Source organism: Sceloporus occidentalis, unplaced genomic scaffold, assembly GCF_023333645.1.
Source record: "Sceloporus occidentalis isolate IW3139 unplaced genomic scaffold, rSceOcc1.0.p SCAF_63, whole genome shotgun sequence".
NCBI lineage: Eukaryota > Metazoa > Chordata > Lepidosauria > Squamata > Phrynosomatidae > Sceloporus > Sceloporus occidentalis.
Genome location: NW_028317043.1, coordinates 3820957 through 3834517, shown reverse-complemented (window position 1 = coordinate 3834517; position 13561 = coordinate 3820957). Strand labels below are relative to the sequence as shown.

General features: G+C 39.1%; 1 protein-coding gene across 1 annotated transcript; it reads right to left on the bottom strand.

The window, feature by feature from the left end:
- Positions 1-1604: 1604 nt before the first annotated feature.
- Positions 1605-9882, bottom strand: LOC149287205 (uncharacterized). Its single transcript, XM_089493188.1, has 4 exons — positions 9510-9882; positions 5142-5680; positions 3881-3947; positions 1605-3124 (listed from the first exon to the last, which is right to left on the bottom strand). The coding sequence occupies exons 1-4, from the start codon at positions 9880-9882 to the stop codon at positions 1605-1607; spliced, it is 2499 nt and encodes an 832-aa protein (XP_089349314.1).
- Between the last annotated feature and the right edge of the window lie 3679 nt (positions 9883-13561).

Genomic DNA, 13561 nt, shown 5'->3' with positions numbered 1-13561 from the left:
TAAAAAAATTTAAAAACACATGTCCAGCACGAACCTGGAAAATAATTCTACATACAGCTTAATTAACATTCAGAACTATGAATGTTTTGTTTTGGGGTTTTTTTTCTCAGTGTTGCCAAAAATATATTACCGGTAATTTTGATTTCAATAATATTATTTTTTTCTCATTTTGATTTAGTATCAGTGTTGGAAGATTCCTCGAAAAAAAAAAAAAAAAAAAGAGAATGTTTCAGAACAGAAAATAATTGCGCGGGGTCGAGTGCAGTTTATCCGGTGGATGGCACTTTTTGGCAGAGATCGAGGGAGCCCCCTTCCTCAATAAGCCCCAGACATTTTAAAGGATTACCTCCTTACTTCTTAACACCGGACGGATCTTCTGCTCTCTCACACCTGCAGCTCAATCTGCTATAGTACAGTCCCGACATGCTGGATGTCACCCACAGGTCCTAAGCTAGGGACGGCACAAAACCTAAATATATCAAGGCGCGTAATGCCCTCCAGTCTGCCTGACATGTGGCGTGGGTGAAGTGTGACGTTACAGGACTCTGCTGCCTTGTAAAGTTGGCAAAGCTCATCTCAAGATGCCATAATTCCTCCACGATATGAATCCAGCGACAAATGCTGCCCAACGGCACAGGAAAAAATGTCAGCATTCATGTACTTTGTGCAAAGAAGCCGCTGCCCATGCCCTCTGGTTTAAATGTATCCTATTGTTTTTAAATGCTTGGCAACCAACACTAGTTCTTTTATAACCAAAATGGCATGAGTTAAGAATTAAAGTATAAGAAAGTGAGATGCGCTCTTTTTCGTAAATTTCTAGATTTTTTATTTTTTTATTGAAAGAATAATATATTAAACAAATAAAAAAACAATAATATAAAACAGACTCATATTTGACATTTTAATTCCAGATCATTGCAATCTTACATATTGTTTTCATGGATTTTTTTTGTAGGATTACTTCTTTATTCACAGTCAAGATAGAAATAGAAATTGATCTATATATATAACAAAAACAAACATTTTGTTTCAATTTACTATTTGAATTTGGTTATTGTTAGCTTATTAAAATATTATTTTAACAATATGCATGCTCCCCAGACTTATAATTTATGTAAAAAAAGTGTTTTTTATGTGTGTCATAGGGTGTATTTTCCTAATTGTTCATTTATGAAGGATATTTATACACTCTAATTGGTTTCAAACTAGGAACAACCATAATTGGCCAACAAAACAGGCCTGATTTGCCCCTATTTACTTCCTCTCACAAAAGTTGCATGAATAACTTGACCTCAACGTAGACTTTGTATTCATCTATTTTTCAGCGAGCAATTTCTGAAAAACCTAAGGCATTTTTATACGCTTTATATGACTCTGGACAGAATCATGAGACAGGGTGGTTCACTTGAACTTTTCAGAGGAAAAATGATAAATTTGTGGTCATGTTGTAGATCCCTTAAATGCTTAAATCTCAGGCAACTGGCATGACAAAGTTACCATTCTAAGAATGTAAACCATTCATCTTACCATTAACATTGTTTCTATCATAAAACAGTAGAATATCATTGCACTTTATCCAATAAAACCTTACATTTATGAGAACTCTATGAAGAAACCCACAGAATAGATAAATTGGTCCCCTGATCATGAGCAATCTGGTTGATCCTTCCACGCACGCAGTCCAGGGAAATTGATATCTTTGTCTCATTCTGAACATCAAAGGAAGAGCGAAGGGTAACACTTGTCCATAGGCTCCCTTCAGGCATCTGACCACCAATTTGTTGGGAAATTATTCCCGGTGGGCCTTGCTCGTTTTCCCATTTATTCAGAGTAATCTTAATGACATTGCATGAATGGATTAACTTCAAATTAAAAGAAACACTAGCTGCGCCCCTTTCAGTAAACATGAATGCTTTATGAGCAAGCTGACCAGAGGTAACAAGCTGGATCATTTTATCATTGGATGAATCCTGGCGAAAGTTTAAAACCTTGTTTCTTACCGCGCCTGTAGGTAAACCCGCACTCGATACAGAAGCAGTGATAGCGGTGGAAATGGTGGAAGGGATCCAGATAAGACTCAAGGTGCTCATGCCAGAATTTTCTCCAAAATATCGTACGTTGCACTGTGCTGGAGACTGAATCTCAAAACTTATGACATCTCCGGCACTCACTTTCGCCGCACCCGATGCCGATATGGACGTGTCTCGGTAGTTGACCCCTGATTTAAAGTTCTGTAAAAGTTCCGAGTTTGTGCCATTGCGATTTATATAGGAAACCAGTGAGAAGCCCTCGCGGACACACGTAGGACCCATCGAGTAGAGAGCTTGATGGAACACAAATTTGACAACACCCATTTCCGTGAACTTAATGCTTCTTCCATCATGAGACAAACTTATCATGTATGGATCAGATACAGAGATGATTTTAAAAGAAGGTCTATAATTAGTCTGGTAATGCAGTGCAGTTGACATCTGGGCACTCATGGCCACTGCACCCGTGTCATGAGATAACCAAAACAAGCTGAAGGGAGTGTTCAAGTCATATATGTGAAGGTCTTTACTTTGGTTGCAGAACTGGTTGGGGCTCTTTAGAAACACAGATAATGTTTGGCTTGGCTCTACCTCCGCCGCACAACTGATACTCACACTTTGAAAATATTTTCCTTCTGGCTGTTCGATCCGAGAACCACTGAGCTCGTATCCTTCTTCACTGTTGTTTAATTTTAGGGACAGCTGTAGAAAATTCCTGCAGTTGTGCTTTACTGCAAAATTAAGGTCTGCCCACAATAAACCATGCTGCTTGAATATTATTTTGTTATCTTCTGGTGACAAAACTTCGCACTGTAACTTCTCTTTGATCTTTAAACTTAACCCAGGATACACTTGTGAGTTCGCCATCTTCGGGGAGGGCAGGGAAATGCTAGCGGACCATGATTCCGTTAGCTTAGTTTCGGTGGCTGTCGTGCATACAGTGTCACTATCTGGAGTGCACTCAAAAGCAACAACTCCTTCTTCGCACTCAGAGCAAGCTTGACATTCCTGTAGCTCCTTATTGAAAAAATACTGAGCGCCACAAAGCCCCAGTGCTGCATCCTTCTCAGCAACTCCGAGACATCTAAATCCGCCTGGTGAAAAAAAGAAAAAGCTTAATATTCAATAGACAATAATTACATAATTATAGAATGTTTTGCATTGTCCGTGATTGGGTAAACTATGCAAATTCCACGATACTGAACGCATAGACCCCTGGCAAAGCCACTGAATGCAGATGGGTCTAAAACATCTATTGTCAGATGTCCAACTGCATCTATATACTTGTATCAAGCACATAATAACTGGATTTCATTAAATTCGGGCTCATATGTTTTTTTTTGTTTTCTTGGACAATCGCCTGCTACCCCACAAGGTCTACCATATACTAAGGCTAATCTGGTGAACCAACCTACCTATATAACATTTTGGAATAGCAATTATGTAGAATTTTTTATAGAACGTTCTGATGGACTTTTCAAAGTTGATTTCACTCACACAATTTCAACGAACTTCTAAATTAATTTAGAACATGTACATTTTCCTTTTTTTGTTGTTAAAGGGATAGACACTCCCTGTACATTTATCAAAAGTTATTATACCCAATAATATACAACTGTAGTAAAAAAAAAATTATTTCTGACTAATTACAAAAGAGAAATTCTGAAAACCAATTAAAACACAAAATAGGACTATTAAGGACTATTTTGTGTTTTAATTTAATTTAGTTTAAAAAGAACCTAAATAATGTACATTTTATCAACTATCTGAGCGCTAAAATTATTATAAATGTTCATCAACTAAGTACACATTGGTGCATATCCAGTATCCACATATAGAAGAAATCATACCTGGAGTATTTAAACACTTGATCCTCTCACCACAAATACTGGGCGAATCCATACATTCATCACGATCCTTCAAAAAGAGCACATTGATCCATTTAAAGTGATTGTTCCATTCATATAAAAAGCGCAAGCCTTGTTCTCGGCTGTATTCCTGTCCAGGTTCTGAAAAGTTACCACAATTTAAGAAAGGCTCTAATTGCTTCAAGGCCCCAGCATTCTGACTGGTCAACGAAAAAGGTACTCGGCTGTCCCACAAATTGGCCAACCCCCCTTACTGACGTGCGCACAGTGTCAGTGAGGGAGGATGATTGCCGCACATCACGGGACTCGATCGGATATCCACTCCAAGAGATTGCTAAAGGTAAAAAATCCAGAAGAAGAGCCCTTCCTGTATAATTACTCCATGGCCCAAAGCACCTTAACCTGGCCCTCCTATCATGCGTTATGTTTTATACAGTGTGCAGCCACAGGTATCCAGCTGGCGGCCGCACACACGGCAGGACCCAATCTCTCTCTAGAGTGGCCCTATTGGTAATTATGCAGCCACTGGCCCAGCATGCATTTGCCCTGTGTGCCAGATGGCCAACCTGAGCCTCTCAGTGGTATGTTTTAAATTTCACCTGTAGATAACCACTAGTGAGAGTCTTTGCAAGGAGTGTCTGGGAAGTGTTTGACAACGTCCTACATAATAAGACAGGGAGAGATGTAATCAAAGAAAATGTGCATGATTGTTGTGGCAATCCTTTACTGTGCGGCAGATCTGAACAATATAAATCACAACAATTTATAATAAATAATGCATAAACTAATAATAATAATACTAGTGACAGGTGATTTAACAAAGTAAGAGTTTACGTCAAAGGAGGAGAAATGTTAGAACAAGCGGTCATAGCCTAAAACAAGAGGGCCAGGAGCAAACTCAATAGGTAATGTAAGGAAAGTAGAACAGCCTTCTGCAAGATCTGGTAGAGACTAAAGCAATGAGGGAACAGGCATGGGATAGGCATGGAGCTATCCTGAATCTTAGACGAGACCAAGGCCTTTACATCAGGAAAATGGTTCTTATCTGCCATCAAATTCTTATAAAAATGGAGTTAGATAATGAGACTTTCTTCCCCACCTGGTTACTTCTACTGAAAGTAGCAGGCGTACTAAAACAGACAATGGGAGTAGCAACAGCCAATCACAGTTCTCCATACAATAAGCTGCCATTATTTACAATGCTTACCAGGCTTAATAAAATACCTTCAAATATTCGACCTACCTGGCAAATCCGGTCAACATTTTCAGAGCAGTCAGACAGCTGGAAAAACCCAGGAGGACATAGAGTGCATTTTTCACACTGAGGAGGTGTCTTCTGAAAACTACAAAATTCATCACTTTCACAGTGACCACAATCCAGGACAGGTCCTCCCACATCGATCACTTTTGTATCCACATCCACTTTGTGCACAGAATAGGTTTTCTGGAGATGATTCCTAACTTGGTTCTGCATTCCTTGAAGATGGGCTTCAAAATAGTGCTGAATGTCTTCCTGTAGACTCTGGAAAGACATCTGTTTCACCGTATCGAACAGGATGCTGTATTGGACTTTAATCATATCCATTTGCTCGTACATTTTCCGCTGCTGCTCGATAATTTCTCTCTGTTGACTAACGAGTAGGTTTTGTTGCTCAGACAGTTTTTGTTGCAGTTCCGTGATTGTCTTTTGTTGATTTTTTAGTGATTCCACAAATTTCTCTTGGCCTTTTGCAAGTTGCAGTTGAAGAATCAGTGCGTCTTCTGACGGGACTTCATTTTCTCCTAAAATACAGATGGAAATAGTGTGAGGACGGTACGAGAATCATTGTGTTTTAATAACTTCTTTTGTCTGATTATGTACTTACAGCTCAATGGCTTAAAAAGTCAAATCAAACGTGTCCTCATTCATTAAATGTTTTGCTTCTACTTCACGACTTGTCAATGCCCACCCTTAACTATAAGTCAATGACTTTCAGGATTTCCACATATAAACACAGGTGGTTAATTCATTAGCTCCGGACTCAAAATTAAAATTGGGAAAATATCCAAGTTGCTTTTGAGCCTCTTGATTAACATTCATGGATCTTTATTACCAAAAGCAGAATCCCACCTAATGTTTCAATAATCTACCTGTATATTAATGTATTGGAATGGAAAAGGGTGAAATCAACATTTTTGCATGTGAAAAGTATAGCTGTTTAGAAACAAAATAAAAACCCAAGATATAGCAGTACTTTTTTAGTACTGCCAAAAAACCCCCAAATATTTACAATAAATAACTGAAAATGGTGTTGACTACATCACAGCGAAGGGCCTAATACACCATTAACATTTTTGGTCTATTTAGTAAAGAAGCTGTTTTGACACAAAAAAAAGGCTTCTCTGATTGATTTGCCAAGAGGATGTCTATTAGTTTAAAGTTTAAATGTCAAAACTAAGTCGGATCCTTACAACAAAAACATTTCATATCCCGGAATATAATATATAGATGGTGAATGACGCGTTTATTCCTGTCTGTTGTCATATCAGGGCAAAAGGGAATAATTAAACAAGCAGTCACTTAATACTTCACATTTTGTAAACCCTCAGGGGAAGCATCTTGATACATTAAAAAATAACCTTTGAACTCATTTTGCTTTCTCTGACTGATCACGATAATGTATACCGAAGCACAAAGCAGCCACTCAAAAACAAAAAAACACTCCACAACAAAAAATGAGCTCAAATAAAAAGAAGCCCACTAAAAGGTATTTATTGGAATACTGGATCAAACGTTAATTGAAACTGACATTTTATTTAAAATGCCCAAGGCTGAATTCTAAGACGGTCAGATCAAGTTAGGAGTGGATTAGACCCAAGCCTACGTGCTCATTTAACTTATAGAAACAATGACAAACAATCTGTAAAGTTAAAAATCTTTACATTACATAGTTACATAGTTATATAGGCTGAAAAAAAGACATGCGTCCATAAAGTTCAGCCTTTCCTATATCTGTTAATTTATTGCTGTTGATCCAAAAGAAGGCAAAAAACCCCATGCTGAAAGGCCGGTCTTTGACCAGATGGCACCATTTTTAAAAATATTCTTAAATGCCCCATATATATTCCATTCTAAATAGCATTTCTACTATGTCCATAGACATCTGTACACAATTACTGTGTGCTAACTTAATTTAATTCATTAACCTCAATTTGTTCTTTCCCTTGGCGTTTTTTCTAATTATTAAACTTGCGCACATGGACCAAAAAACAACTAGTTTTGGGTCCATACGTTTCTGGACAACAAATTTTGTTTCCTTATCAGCTCGGACGAAGTCCAGAGGGTTTTTCCATTTAGAAAGAAGACAGAAGAGGCAAGACAACAGGAAGAGCTACAGAGAAGGTGACGGGGAGATGGAAGTGATTGGCGGAGAAGGCAGGGAGATGTTAAGAGAGAGCAGGAGAGAGTGTGAGAGTTTGAGTGAAAGAATGAGAACGAAAAAAATGAAATGCAAACAAAAATGCGGGCCACTCTGCTACTTTTCCGTTTGGTTGGTTGGGGGTCCCTCCTCCTTTACGAATTAACGTAATTGGCAAATTTTGGTAAAATTTAAATTCATGCACAAGTCTACTTACCATAATTGTGACATTAAGGGCTGTGGAACCCTGGGATACACTCATACTCAGCAAACATTCTGAGCTCTTAGAAGGGGCAGCAAGGGAGGTAAGAGAGGGGCAGAGATTTGATTCCAGAAAGGTAGATTTGCCATTAATAAAGTGTCCTAAATCCTGCCATTCAGACCAAATTCAGGCACCCCGCGCAGCTGCCTAGTATGTCTGGTGCTAAGAGTACTTTAGTTTGATATGAACAATATATCCTCATAAATAATGGACTACAATAAGTTCTACTTTCTCTGTGGGTTTCCTTTCAGTTTATTTTTGTTTCCCCATCTCTGTCATTGCTCACACATTTAAAATTACTTCTTTCACGTCTTCTGTTAATATAATGAGGATTATTTATTTAAATATCTCACCATTTCTCCCTCTAAACAATGGAATGATTAGTTGACATCTATGGAAAATTCCAACTGGGCGTACTGTATGTGTTCATGATTCATGGCTTTCCAGAACGTCATTGATGCCAGTTCCTAGAAAGCATTATATCACTTAACTGCTTCAAGAGGTTGACTTCCTGCATGGGTGGCCTGAGAAAAAGGCTCCCATGATTCTACAAGCTGGATTAAGTTAAGATATGTTGTCAAAAATTAGTTCAGAGCTGTAGTTCAACAACACCTTTGGCTTCCATCCCTAGCTTCCTTCACGCCACTGCTCTCTCTGCCGAGCACCTGGGTATGATGTCATATCCCAGCACAACACATATATCACATGGTAGAGGCTAATACAATGAGAGAATGTCAACATGCATTGGATAAGTGTATGGCTATTCTAAATTAAAGACAAGTAAATGAGACAGTTAGAAGGGAGATCTCTAATCGCCCATTTATTAAGCAATACACTGCGGAGCCTGATTGTTAACTAGGTTCAGACCTATTTTTAAAAGGACACCCCAGCCACATATCCTTTTACTGCAAAGCATTTTTTTAATGAAGATGTTTTTTCCCCTTGCATTTGCATGGAGGGATTTGTCAGAAGATATAGGAGTTAAAAGCGGAGTGAGCTGTAGATTCCTAAAAGTACCTTTAATTAGTATTATTTTAAAGTAAATAAGGCATTCCTCATTAGTGGCCTGTAAGGCACAGTGGAGTATCCCATTAATTATAATATTGAATTTTTCTATAACAAAGTATAGTGTCTAGCAGGGTAATATGTCACTGGCTCAGACAGGGTGCTACTGGGTTCATTCAAGGGCACAATGGATTGGCGGCACTCCTGATTGCCCCTACACACACACACGCAGTATTATTAACCATATTCCTATAGACACACTATATGCAGCTGGGCATTTTATATATATATATTTTTTTTAAAACTAGTTAGCTCCCACCATGATCCAATGTATTTAATTATACTGAAAGCAAGAAATACAACATATGTTCAGTGGGTTACTTTCTTTTAAACGCGCTGCTTCACATACTCAGCAAAATGTTACTTGTTCCTTGTTTTACTACATGCTGCAAACATTCCTAGTTCTTCTGAATGTCCAAATCTATCACAGAATTTTTTTTTTATAATTTTGTTTGGCTCACATTTTTTGCTGGGAATGCTTAATTGCCATGTGACACAAAGGTAGTCAATGATAGGTTGTTGCCTTCTGCAAGATGCAATCAATGTTTTGTCTTAGCGGCATAGCATCTTTAAATAGAGTAAAGCTCTTTATGAAAGACACTTTAAAACATCAGCATAGCTGTTTAAAGATCTTTTATAATAACACCACCTATGACAAGTAGTACCAGCTAATACAGAGCCTAAAATAACATCTCATTCTATGTATCTGCGCCTCCTCTGGTAAACAGATTGTAAGCCATTCATGCAGGTCTGAGATAGATGTAATCAATAAATGAAATGTGTTTTTGCCATATGATCAGTAACCATTTAACTACATGAAATGAGTTGGATATGCCAACACTATGCAAAGAAGATATATCCAAGACACACAGTATCATATGCTTACCTGGCTTGATATCACATGTGAGTTGGACCCCCAGCGGGGCACCTCCTAGTTCAGAGGTTGAGTATTGGAGGTCAGGAGCTTCTCCAATGAACTGAGCTGCCCTGTCTGTTAAACGCACTAAACCTTGGTTATCTTTTTGTCCCTCCACTAGGGGGCAGCCTTCCCCAGTGCATGGTACCCGGGACCTAGACTTGAGACGGATCCTCAAGGGCAGTTTGCACTCTATTCCTTTGCATTCTTTGGTGCCGTTGCTGCTCATTTGTTGCTGGGCTAACCCCCATGTTTCAGTTACCCCAGCAGAGTCTTCAGTGGTGGAGGGAATAGGTTGCTGTGGACCTCTTCCAGGCTGCAGGTTTCCACCACTGCTGGGCATCTGAGGCTGAGACCTAGAAGCCCTGTTTGTTTTGGCTGAACACCTGGTCCCCACACATGCTCTCTGCTGTTGCCCCTCTGGCAGGGTAGTAATACATGAAGGACCCCCTAGGCATCTCTCTGCAGGAATCTTGCTGCAAAGTATCAGGAAAAGAAGACCTCTAAGCCATGCACAGGATTCACATCTTAGCAAAACCATCTGCAAAACAGAAATAGCCAGACATAATAAGTAATGGTCTATGGGGTGGTACACCTTCACCTGCCTACGCCATACATAAACAATGAACAAATAATAAAAGGAACTGTAGTATAAACAATTAAGTCAGACATTAGTAACATAGTATTCCTCTAATCACAGGTCCGTATTATATGTTTTTTCACATTGTACACAATACAAACAAAGTACAATCTTACTAACAAATTAAATAAAACACAAAAAGTATTTATAAAGCTAAACCCAATGACCCTTTTTCCTTAAGAATAAAAAAATATTGCAAGAAGTGCTATTGTTGGGAGTACCTTAAAGACGTGCTGAGTCAAGTCCTCTGTGCTGTTACCTATCCTTAATGACTAGTCTTCAGTTCAGGGCTCTCAGGCTATCCTAAGAAACTGACCTCCAGAGAAAAGCTGAAAGCCAGAGAATGTAGAGTATAACATTCCACAGACTTCATTAGCTTCGAATTTCTTAGACCACCCCTTAACCCCCTGCTCACCAGCTAACTTACCTTACAACATAAGATTTAAGGTTCTCTTAGAAATCCCGATCAAGAACAGTCGAAGGCACGTTGCTCGCATTTATAACTTTATTATATATTTAATGTTTGCAGTCTGAAGTTTGCATGTGTGAGAATTAAGCTAAAGGTTGAATGCAGTGTGCGAAAGAGATGCCCCATGCTGTCTGCGAGTGAATGGCGGAGAATAAGGTTGAATGTTAGTGGCTAGCTAATCCAAATCCCAGTTTTAGACTAATTATCGTAGCCAAGAGGAATGCTTTTAACTTATTGTGTTGTCTGTTCTTCTATGTCTTCAGACCGTCTGTCCAAACCTCACTGAAGTTGGAAGAAACTTTTTTTTTTGATAGTCCTAATGTTTAAGAGCTATAGGATTTCACGACCATTTCCTGCATTTTCATGGCGATAGATAATTCACTTACCAAAACAAAAACAGAAGCCGTGAGTTGGTATATCTTAAAACCTCCACGTTTACGTGTGTGTATAAATGAAAACAGGTTTATACGTAAGAGTAAAACATTCCAGCATTTTTGGGTGTCAGCAGACAACGCTGGGAATTTCTTCTTTGTTTACCTGCATCTGAACAAAAGAGATTCTCAAACATTTCCAAAAAAAAAAAAAAAAGATTTGTGTTGTAGAAATCCTACAACACTTTAACATTTATCAAACAAAGTCCACTTCTCAGCATGGGGTTTCACAAACATATCGTCTTGTAGATTCCAGCCTGATGGTTTTTCCGTCTCCCGGTGTGGAAGGAAAGTACCCCTTTGATTAACAATTCCTAAGTTAGAAGATATGTGAGTAGTCTAGGGAAGGAGGTCATCCATTTGTAAGCGGGTATTTGTATAAGGCTTTCTGCTCCTCTGTTTTCCTTTCTTTTCACAGATATGTGTGTCTAAGGACTTTGCGATGTCCCTTTGCCAGTCTCCTGGTGATGGGTGACTAGTGCTTCTTTCTCTAGCATAGGCATGACAAAAATCTGAAGCGCTTTGCCAGGTACCTAAGGAGACCGGTAAGCATTGGTTAGTATGTATCTCGGAGGCAATGCAGAAGTCTTCTTCACAGGGCTTACTTGGCTGCCATTCAAGGAGGAATGTTTTCCACTGGGAAACTAAGTCAGTCTTTGACCCACAGAGGCAATCATCATGCCAATGGCTGTTTAAAAAAACTGTCCAATAATGCAAATCTCGTATACCCATGCATATTAAAAAAAACACTTTGGTATATAGTAGTTTCAATTATAATTTGCTCTATAGACACCCAATCCGCTGCTCCAGCCGTCAACCTTGCTTATGTCTTTATAGACAGCCCAAGGTGTGGGGATCTAAGCTATTAACGACACTTATAATTTATAGGTTATATTTTGGATAACACCTTGCATTACCCAGCACACCCAACCAGATTTCATAAAGACCGTAGACAGTAAAGCTGTGGGAGAGAGTATGTCGAAATCATGTAAAAGGGTGTTTTTTTTATTAAAAACAGGTAAATGATACTTAAACACATTTATACATGGGTCACATTAGACACAAGCGAATTCACAAAACTTCAAGTTATCAGAAGCAAAATTCAGACATAGCTCATGAGCAGCGATGTGTTAAAATGGGCACGTGCTCCAGCGCCCCCAGGTTAGACGTGGCTCTCACTTTGTCATTTAAATACTTGGCAGGGACATAGTGCTTGTTGTGCTCGTAGATGGGGGTGTATGGGGTTCCATTTGTAGTCACGTGAGGTCGGTAAGGGTGGAAGCTGCATGACTCTTTGCTTGGAAAGGCAAGGCTCAGAGTTTCTGTGTCAGGATCCCAATCCAGCAGCTTGCAGTCACAGGAGCAGAGACTCTGTACAGGTAGGAACTTGGAAGTCAGTGTGTCTGTACTTATGTTGGGATGTCTCTGTTTGAAGGAGCATGGCCTCGTAAGTGCCTGCATATCTGTTTTATATTTATGTCTATGCATATGTATATGCATTATGTCTTTGTGTGTCAGTGTATATCAGTATAAGGCTAATTTGTTTTATACTCATGTGTTTGGGTACTCGATTATGTGTGATCATTTAGTTAGCTGTTATAACCTGGGAACTCTTAAGGTGTATGTGTAGTCATTTGGTGGGTGGCCCCGTATAACAGTGTTGCCCAGGGACCCCCTCGATCTCGATCCAGCTCTGCTTGTGATTTTCTCCCACGCTCTCCAAACCACCATAAGTTCATAAAGAACCTTGGCCACTTGCGTTTGTTCTGCTCAATTTACTCGTCATTCTGTGATCAGGTCAATTTGTCATTTCTTTTTTATCAAGCCTTCTCTTACTCACCTCTCTCTGATTTACTGGCAATTATTAAAGCTTTCATCGCAAATGGGATGCTTGGCATATTCATTTCAAGTGCATTGTGTACACAGGTGACCCTTTCAAAGTAAAGTTAGCCACCGGCTCCGAAGAATTTCCTATTCACAGGGGGTTTACAACAATTTTGTCTCTATTTACATATTAAAGTAACCAAAAGTTGAGGATGTTTTTAGAATATAGAAGTATACAACACTTATAATTATTACAATGACTTAGATATTTTTCAACATGTTTGAGGGGATGATGAAATGGCCCAGGAACTCAGGCCAGTGGCTGTCTGATGGTGTAATTGCTACTGTTGTCATCTGGTAATCAAGCCCAACAAATGACCAAGAAATATGTCAGCACTAAACAAATTTGACAGAAAGCACATTATCCAGTTCAATGCGATACACTCGACAAAGGGATCTACTTAACAAACCTATAAAGGAGTTCAGAAAGAACCCAGTCACAGTGTAAGTGGTGTCTAACATCCTCATTTTGCATGATACCCCAGTGGCTGTGGAATCGAAGCTTTTGATGGCCAGGTCTTCAGATCTGACCAGCCCAACTCTAGAAGTAGGTGTGCAGGATATCCAGGGATTTCTTTACTCAGGGAATGTAATTCAT